At 42.8% G+C, this 10,315-nt stretch overlaps 1 protein-coding gene across 1 annotated transcript in view; it reads left to right on the forward strand.

The window, feature by feature from the left end:
* KL (klotho) overlaps positions 1-9,677 on the forward strand; it is a 110,086-nt gene extending 100,409 nt beyond the window's left edge. The window contains exon 5 of the mRNA XM_029602675.1: positions 9,186-9,677. Coding sequence (XP_029458535.1) covers positions 9,186-9,523 — 338 coding nt within the window. The 3' untranslated portion in view covers positions 9,524-9,677. The remainder of the gene's footprint in view (positions 1-9,185) is intronic.
* The last annotated feature ends 638 nt before the right edge of the window (positions 9,678-10,315 follow it).

The raw sequence follows: 10,315 nt of genomic DNA on the forward strand, positions 1-10,315 counted from the left end.
TGTGAAAATTGACTTTCCTCAATAAGGCTAAAGTTGGTGTTTGAAAAGAAAATTACATGAATGGACATGAAAATGCAATCTTTTGATCCTACTGAAAACATACTCCTAGGAATGCCTCTATTAAATGATAATAAAAATTTGCTTAGTAGGGATGTGCAGAGGCAAAGCTTTTGTTTTGGTTTGTTTATTCATTACACAAGTCACAATCATTTCTTTGGTTTGTTTCAGAAGACATTTTTTTTTTTTTTACTTATTCATTCATTTCTCATGAAAGTTAATGGGGGATGCAATGCAGCCTATTTTGGGTTCCCAAATAGACATTTTCTAATAATTTCTAATGAAACTTGTAGGTAGACATTATCAGAAGTCTGAAACGCAGTTCAATACATCAAGACTAGGTCAACTAGACACCAAAAGGGGCATGATTAGCCCAAGGATCCATAATGGGGCAAAATGGTACCAGCATTGGCAGGAGTTCTCTAGTGAGAGGAGAAAAGCATTGGCAAGAGTGGCCAGAATATTCTAAGTCTCCATAAGAGGAGCAAAAGGCATCAACAGCAATGCATGAACCTTCCAAGGTAGCAAGAGAGGTACAAAGTGGCACCAAGTGTGTAATGAACAACTCAAGGCATCATGATGGAAGAAGAAAGCACCAAAAGTGGCAGAAAAAACCCCAAGGCAATGATAGAGTGTCAAAGCAGCAGAAAGAGTAGCATGAAGACCCCAAACACTACAAGAAGTGCAAAACACCACCCACAGTGACAAGAACATCTTAAAGCTCTAAATGAGGGGCAAAGGGCACCAACCAAATTGGTACAAAGCCCTAGGCTGGGAGAAGACACAGGAAATCCTTGGAGGAGGTCACATGTCATTTCCATATGGAATCATTAGAGGAAGGAGCTGGCTGTACAAGCTTGGCATTGGTCTTCCCTTTTGCTGAATATAATCTCATCCCTGTCGATATCATTTGCCTCCTCCACCTCCTCACTACAGGCTAAGATGCTACTAACCAGAGGGCCCCCCCCCCCACCCCCAATTCTTTAGCCACTAGCTGTTCAGTTATCCTGTGATTCAGGGAATCCAGAACATGATTCTTCTTCTAAATCAGTTTTTGCAAATGCTGTCTTCATTGCCTGAAAAGCAGTAATGAGGAGTATAGTCCTGGTTTGGGGTTCTACACTTCTGCTACCCCTACCTTTTGCCGTGGTATAATCAGTTGAAGGCTAAACACAGGATGAGTCCAATGGTCAATAAGAACCGTAAGGGAAGGGAGTTTGAAGAAAAATTCCAAGAGGGCATGAAATTGTTAAAGGTAACTCGAACTCTACCTAATATGCACCATAAACAAACTCTCTACTCAGAGACTGTACATATGAGACACCATATTTATATTGAACTTTTGTACATAATTATTCTCCTCCATCTCTTTCTATTTCTTACATTCCCAGTTCATTAGCCCTTGTTAATTGTAACTGCTTCTCTTCATCACGTTATTTATGTTTTTTGGTTGTATTATCCGCACCCCTGTTTTCTGTAAACCGACATGATGTGAACGAGTTCATGAATGCCGGTATAAAAAAACCTTAAATAAATAAATAAATAAATAAGATCTGTGTAAAACTTTGGATTGCCACAGCAAGACCAAGCGTCAACAAGTACTTTAAGGGAAAGGAATGTAGAAAGAACCTCTAAATCAGCCAGAGCAGAGGAAGAATTACCCAATGGTAGCAAGAGTGGCTTGGAGCAGGAACAGCAACAGCAGTGGCAGCAGCAGCAACATTGGCAAGTAAAATCACAAATGGTAGGTGCAGAGCAATGCAACAAGAAGAATGGCAGGAAGGCCCCAAGATATACAGCAGAGACTAAAGCAGGAATAAGAATGGCATCAAAAGCCCAAGGCACCAAGAGGGGCATAATAGTACCAGGAGTGGCATGGAGGGCCCAAGGGTCCATAAGTGGTGCAGCAATTTACAAAGCCTTAGATCGTCAGGGCAAGACCAAGAGTCAGCAAGTACTGTTAGGGAAGGGAACTTGGAAAGAACCTCAAAGACAGCCACAGCAGAGAAGGAATCACCCTAAGGGAGTAAAAGTGGCTTGGAGCAGCAGTGGTGCTGGTAATTAAAGTCACAAATGACAAATGCAGAACTACACAGCAAGAAGAGTGGTAGCAAGGCCCCAAGATATACAGTGAGGACTTAGGAAGAGAGAATAATGGAATAAAAAATCCAAGGCACCAAATGGGGCAAAGTGGTTTAGGGAATGGCATAAAGGGGACAAAGGTCCATAAATGGTATAGCAAGTATGAAAAGTATAGTTTTGCCAGAGCAAGAACAAGATTCAGCAAGTACTATAAGGGAAGGGAATTTGGAAAGAATATTGAAGACAGCCAGAGAAGAGAAGGAACCACCCAAAGGTAACAAGAATGACTAGAGCAGCAGCAGCAGCAGCAGCAGTGGAGCTGACAAGTAAAATCACAAATGGTAGGTGCAGAGCAAAACAGCAAGTAGAGTGGCACTGCTTAGCAAGTTAGATGCTTGGCAATGGCTGTTTAGTAGCTGGATGTGCCTAAATATTGAACTACACTTGTACACTGCAATACATATTCCCAGTACCTCTACCAGAGTGTGCAAAAATGACTCTCACACACTGTATATGTATGTTGAATTCTTGTCTACATACACAAACTCTGTGGAAGAGAAGAAACAGACAAGGCTCAAGCTGGTGTCCACTGCAATCTGCCTCTGAAGTTAATAATAAGTGCAGATTAGAAAACAAGACAGCCTCATAAAAAAATAAGTCCTAAAGACAGAATGGGATCACAAACGCCGTCAGTAAATGAAGGAGAACGGAGGCTCGTTGTAGCACCGTAGAAATGGAAAAGTGATTACCGGAGACATCAGAGGATAAAAGAATGAATACACCCTGAGGAAGACAGATTGTCGAAACTTGCGCAAGTCGGGAGTATAAGAGACATTCTTTGAAGCTAAGTAAACAATGGTGGCATCTTGATGGCTATAAATAATTAGATAAATTGAAAAAAAGTGTTGGACACAGAAAGAATTCTTCATTAAATATTAGAAAACACAAATATAAACATTTAATATAAAGAAACGGGTTTTTCTGTTATCCATTACAGCAATTTTAAAAAATTGAAAAAATTAAATAAAATATAGCAGTTTGATTAAAAAAACGGAGGCGGTTGGTTGTTAATGATTACAGCACAAATATTGCACCTGGATGGTGCCTTGAAATATATGAAACAATCACCCGTATTCCATAATATTTTTATTAAATATAATAGGGTCACACTCGTTTATAAAATTTGAAGTTGCTGAATGGTACTCAGGAAATCACCCATTGTAATTGATATAAAAATAGGCACTAGGTGAATTTGTTGTGTAATAATTTATATTCAGGATGGCATAGAGTCCAACAGGATAAGGATCCTGGAAGAGACTAAGTGCACAACAGAATCTTTGTGGGAAGAAGTTCCATGTGTGTTGAGGAAGAGTATAGTGATAGGAGTATACTACCATGCACCTAGTCAAAATGATGAGATAGATGATGAAATGCTAAGAGAAATTAGAGAAAGCTATGAGAAATTAGGAAAGCTAACCAATTTGGCAATGCAGTAATTATGGGAGAGAATTCAATTACTCAAATATTGAGATAGATGATGAAATGCTAAGAGAAATTAGGGAAGCTAACCAATTTGGCAATGCAGTAATTATGGGAGATTTCAATTACTCAGATATTGACCAGGTAATTGCAACATCAGGACATGCTAGAGAGATGGGTTCCAGGATGGAATAAATGACAGCTTTATGGAGCAATTGGTTCAGGAACCGATGAGAGAGGGAGTTATTTTAGATCTAATTTTTAGTGGAGCGCAGGATTTGGTAAGAGAGGTATCAGTGGTGGGGCCGCTTGGCAATAGTGATCATAATATGATCAAATTTGAATTGAAGACTGGAAGGGGGATAATAAATAAACCCACAGCTCTAGAACTAACCTATCAAAAGGGAAACTTTGATAAAATCAGAAAAATAGAAAAAAACTGAAAGATGCATCTACAAAGGTTAAGAGAATACAACAGGCGTGGACTTTGTTAAAAAATACCATCTTAGAAGCTCTGTCCATGCATTAAGAAAGGTGGAAGAAAGGCCAAACGATTGCCGGTATGGTTAAAAGATGAGGTGAATGTTACTGATCTGCTGCTAGGAGTTAGCAATCTGTTATTGATCTGATGCCTGATTGGAGGAGCAATCAGATAGTAGTTAGCAATCTGTTGTTATATGTGAGAGTTGAGGGTAGATTCTTGGACCAATGGCAGATGACCACACCCCCAGGGGGATGATCTCGAGAGGGACCACCGGTCAGGCTCCGAGTTAGGAGACAAACACACACTAGTTCTATTATTAGACAGTATACTGAACCACCAGAGATGGCAGTCGTGAGCTGGTAAGCCTGGCTGGGCTGTAGTCCCTCAGATACTGGAACAGTGATCCCTGGAGGCTGAGCTGAAGAGAGACTGAGATATAGTGAGTAGGCAGGGTATGCAGATGGTAACACTCGCATAATGTCCCAATGAAGCCCAGGAGCTCGAAAGTATAGGCCCTCGAGGAGCGAGTACCTGGTTCCAGGGAAAGCTCAGAGAGAACGATGGTAACTCACTGATGTAGCTGATATAGTTGGTAGTGAAGACTTCCAGGCAGAAGAGTATACGAAGCGAGTCTGGGATCAGGGCCCTCGAGGAGCGAGTACCAGTTCCAGACTGTCACCTGAAAAAACAAAGAGAGAGCGAGGCCCCCGAGGAGCGGGTACCTCTGGTAAGTCTGAGGAGGCAGAGTTACTTAGGTAGTGAAATCCCTTGCTAACTCAATGTGTTAGCAAAATCCAAGACCTTAAATATCCGTCGCGGGTGACATCATCTTCGGGGGACGCCCCCGAGGTTCGCGCCAATACTTCAATCGGGCACGCACTCTCCTAGGCCTCCAGGAAACATGGTGATTACAGCGTTGAGCCGGTACGGGAACGCCCGAGGACAAATGGCAGGAGAATGCCGCAGTAACCAGTCTTCCCACGGACGGAGAGGAAGGCGCCAGAGAGGTAAGGAGGGCGGAGAGAGAGCGTCGGGCACTGACGGACACAACAGTTAAAGAGGGCTATTTTAGCCAAAAGATCTTCCTTCAAAAATTTGAAGAAGAAAACATCTGAAGAAAATGTAAAACATTGATAAGACAGGTTAAAAGAGAATTTTAAAAGAAATTGGTCATAGAGGCAAAAACTCATAATCAAATTTAAAAAAAATATATATTCGAAGCAGGAAGCCTGTGAGGGAGTTGGTTGGACCGTTAGATGATTGAGGGATGAAAGGGGTACTTAGGGAAGATAAGGTAATTGGAAAAAGACTAAATTAATTATTTTCTTTGGTGTTTACTGGAGATGGTTTTCAAAGGTGATGATTCAGATGAACTAACTCAAACCACAGTGAACCTGGAAGATGTAGTAGGCCAGATTGACAAACTGAAGAGTAGCAAATCACCTGGACCAAATGGTATACATCCCAGAATACTGAAAGAACTAAAAAATGATATTTTAGACCTATAGGCTATTAAAAGTAATTTCTAGCCTATCATTAAAATCATCCATTATACCTGAAGACTGGAAGGTGGCCAATATAACACTGACATACAAAAAAGGCTCCAGAGGAGATCTGGGAAACTATAGACCGGTGAGCCTGACTTCAGGGCCAGGAAAAATCATGGAAAATATTATAAAGAATAAAATCACAGAACATACAGACAGACAGGATTTAATGGGACACAGCCAGCATGGATTTACACAAGGGAAGTCTTGTCTCACAAATCTGCTATACTTTTTTTGAAGGTGTGAATAAGTTATGAATAAAGGTGAGCTGGTAGATGTGGTGTATTTGGATTTTCAGAAGGCATTTCACAAAGTCTCTCATGAGAGGTATCTAAGAAAACTAAAAAGTCATGGGATAGGAGGAGATGTCCTTTTGTGGATTGCAAACTGTTTAAAAGACAGGAAACAGAGAATAGGATTAAATGGTCTATTTTCACAGTGGAATAAGGTAAACAGTGAGGTGCCTCAGGGATCTGTACCTGGACCGGTGCTTTTTATTATATTTATAAATGAATTGGAAAGAGGTATGACAAGCGAGGTGATCAAATTTGCGAATGACACAAAATTATTCAGAGTAGTTAAATCAAAAGCGGATTGTGATAAATTGCAGGAGGACCTTGTGAAACTAGAAGATTGGGCATCCATATGGCAGATGAAATATAATGTGGACAAGTGCAAGGTGATGCAAATAGAGAAAAATAACTCATGCTGTAGTTACATGATATTGGTTAGGGATGAGAATCATTTTTTGACGATTTAAAAAAATCATCCGATATTTTTTAAATCGTCAAAAATCGTTAGAGTGCACGATATAATAGAAATTCCCCCGATTTATCGTGAAAAATCATTAATGGGTTAGTGTCCACTAACGGTAGTTATTTGGGGGGAGGGCGGGAAAACCGGCACACCAAAACAACCCCTAAACCCACCCCGACCCTTTAAAACTAAACCCTTACCTTCCCCCACCCTCCCGAACCCTCCCCCAAAACTTTTTACGAGTACCTGGTGGTCCAGTGGAAGCCCCGGGACTGATCTCCTGCTCTCGGGCCATCGGCGCCATTTTGGCTGCCACTAATAAAAATGGCGCCGATGGCCCGATAAAAAAAAACCCACCAACCCTTAAAAATGAACCCTTTGCTTCCCCCACCCTCCCTAACCCCCCCAAAACTGTTTTAAAATTACCTGGTGGTCCAGTGGGGGCGCGGGGAGCTATCTCCCGCTCTCGGGCAGTCGGCAGCCACTGGATGGCCGGCGCCATCTTTAAAGATGGCGCCAACCATCTTTAAAATGGCCGGCACCATTTTTAAAGATGGCACCAGCCATCCAGTGCTCTTACCATGTGACAGGGGCCGGCCAATGGCACGGATACCCTGTCACATGGTAAGGGCAAAGGGCCATCGGCGCCATTTTTATTAGCGCAGCCGATGGCCTGAGAGCGGGAGATCGCTCCCCGCGCCCCCACTGGACCACCAGGTAATTTTAAAATGGTTTTGGGGGGGTTCGGGAAGCAAAGGAGTCATTTTTAAAGGGTCGGGGTGGGTTTTTTGTTTATCGGCTCGGGCGCAGCCGATAAACAAAAAATCAATCGTGTCGGACTATAAAAAATTGTAAGATTTGAATCGGAACCGGAACCGAACCGATTCCGGTTCCGATTCACATCTCTAATATTGGGTTCCATTTTAGGAGTTACAACCCAGGAAAAAGATCTGGGCATCATAGTCGATATTACATTGAAATCTTTGACTCAGTGTGCTGTGGTGGCCAAAAAAACAAAGTTAGGAATTATTAGGAAGGGAATGGTAAATAAACTGGAGGAAATCATAATGCCTGTGTATTGCTCAATGGTTAGCAGCACTTTGAAAACTGTGTCCAATTTTAGTCACTGCATCTCAAAAAAGATATAGTTACACTGGAGAAAGTACAGAGAAGGGCAACCAAAATGATAAAGAGGATGGAACGGCCTAAGAGGAAAGGCTGAAGAGGTTAGGGCTGTTCAGCTTGGAGAAGAGATTGCTGAGGGGGGATATGATAGAGGTCTATAAAAGAATGAGAGAACTAAAATGGGTAAATATGAATCGGTTATTTCCTCTTTCAGATAATAAAAGGACTACGGGGGCTCTCCATGAAGTTACAAGTTGCACATTTTAAACAAATTGGAGAAAATTCTTTTTCAGTTAATGCACAATTAAGCTCTGGAATTCTTTGCTGGGTTTAAAAAACATTTGGATAAGTTCCTGGAGAAGTCCATAAACTGCTATTAATCAAGTTGACTTAGGAAATAGCCATTGCTATTACTGCATTAGCAGCATGGGATCTATTTAATGGTTGGGTACTTCCCAGGTACTTGTAACCTATACTGGCCACTTTTGGAAACAGGACACTGGGCTTGATGGACCTTTGGTTTGACCCAGTCTGGCAACTTCTTATGTTCTTAAAAAGGGGAAGAGAGAAGGGGGTGAAGGGAGAGCCATAAAAGGGACTGCTACTGGGCAAGAGGTTGGGAGGCAGAGAGAGAAAAAGGGCTGCTGCAGGGCAGGGGATTTTTGGAGGAGAGGGGCTGATGCTAGTGGGCAGAGGGTTGGGGGAGGGGCTGCTACTGGGCAAGAGGTTGGGAGGCAGAGAGAGAAAAAGGGCTGCTGCAGGGCAGGGGATTTTTGGAGGAGAGGGGCTGATGCTAGTGGGCAGAGGGTTGGGGGAGGGGCTGCTACTGGGCAAGAGGTTGGGAGGCAGAGAGAGAAAAAGGGCTGCTGCAGGGCAGGGGATTTTTGGAGGAGAGGGGCTGATGCTAGTGGGCAGAGGGTTGGGGGAGGGGCTGCTACTGGGCAATGGGATGGGGAGAGGAAACTGTTGGGCAGGGAATTGTGAGGGAGAGGGTTCTTCTATTGTTGAGCAGGTGTTTGGGAGAAACAGGGGCAGGGCCAGTGCATCCCATTAGGCAAAGTAGGCGGTTGCCTAGGGCGCCAACCATTAGGGGGTGGCAAAGAGCAGCCATGTGGGGCCGCGAGTGGAGCCTATCCCGCTCGCGGCCAAGAGGAATAGAGACTCGGCGGGCCACGAGCAGTGCCCACCCTGCTCACAGCCCAGAGAAGCACAGAATTGGCTGGCTGTGAGCAGTGCCCATCCTGTTTGCCGCCAAGAAAAGCAGACACCTGGCGGGCCGTAAGTGGGTCAGTGAACCCAAGAATCGTCTTCCTCCCCCTGCTTTAAAATATTAGTGTTAATATGTTACAGTTGTCTTCTGCACATATATAAATGAAAGAATGCCCTATGCAAATGAAGCTTTGCCGTCTGGAAGCCAAATAACCTGGTATGTTTTTATTGCAAGCTATTTCCCAAGATTTTAATTGCTTCCATGCCCACTAGTGAAGGGGCTTAGCTAACAGCAAGCACCGATGCTGGAAGATGGTCCTCAAGAGGTGACGCTGGAAATGTGTTCCTCACAGGCCCTAATTTTCTGTCAAATCTTTTTTTACTGTATTACTACTGCAGCATCTACATCAAAGAAATCTCTTTGCTTCCTTTGTTTTATCTTTCAGCCTACGCCATTGATGGTGTGAATCTCTCTGGATATTTTGCGTATTCTTTTAATGACAAAACTGAACCCACCTATGGCCTGTACAGCTATATCGCAAACCGATATCAGCCCAAACCTTCCATGCAGCATTACAGGAAAATAATTGACAGCAATGGATTTCCAAGCCCAGAAGCTTCTGCGAGCCCTTGCCCGGCAGAGCCTGTCCTGTACCCTGAATTCAGCTTTTTCCAAACCAGGAAATCTTTATTAGCCTTTGTCTCCTTTATATTTTTTGTTTTTATTATAACTGTTTTCATGATTATTTATTATACTAAGAAAGGGAAAAGGATGTACATATAACACTTATTAATCTAATATTCCTTTGGAAGTCCCGGAATCATTACTTCGCACAATCTTGTATAATCATTACAGCACTGGGAACCGTTTGCACTGCTTAATACTGTGAAACACTTTACTGGAAAATGTATTTTGTATACAGAGGCCAATGAAGTCATTTTTTGTGTTGTCGTTATCTGTTTTCTAATGAACCCTATTGTGTTCTCATTGGATTGGACATGAGGATTTTAAAGGGGGAGGGGTCAGGGGGGGGGGTCTTCCTTCAGAACGCAAGGTGAAGTAAAGCATGATGCTAAAGGAAAGAGTCAAAATCCAATTTTAAATCTTATCACCCAACAGACAAGGTAGGCATTACCTGAGAGACAAATACAGAATTCTCGATGCTTGATGCCAGTAACAAGGCCCTTTTTGTGAATTTTCCCTCTGCGGAATAAAAGTTTGTATTAAACAGAACCCCCCCCCAGCACTAATTGACTAAACATATCTCCAGTCGACTACCAGCAAAATTCTTTCTTCATTATGAAAGTCTTTCTCTATTAGAAAATGAATAGAGGAGAAGCAACATGTTTGAGAGGTTGAGATGCCCCTTTAAATCATGTAATTGACTTCATCTGCTCTGAAGGAGGTGTAATGTCAGGAAGGAGGGGGCCCCACGGAGGTGGGGGGGATTAAAAAGAAGCAGACAGGGCAGTGATTTCTCAGTGCTGCTTGATGGACCAGGCAAAATGCTGCCGTGAACCGGCATTTGAGAAACACTGCTCTACGATGGATGTGTTTAGGTCCTTTCTTGATCTC

This window comes from Rhinatrema bivittatum, chromosome 5 (genome assembly GCF_901001135.1).
Source record: "Rhinatrema bivittatum chromosome 5, aRhiBiv1.1, whole genome shotgun sequence".
In the NCBI taxonomy this organism is placed as follows: Eukaryota; Metazoa; Chordata; class Amphibia; order Gymnophiona; family Rhinatrematidae; genus Rhinatrema; species Rhinatrema bivittatum.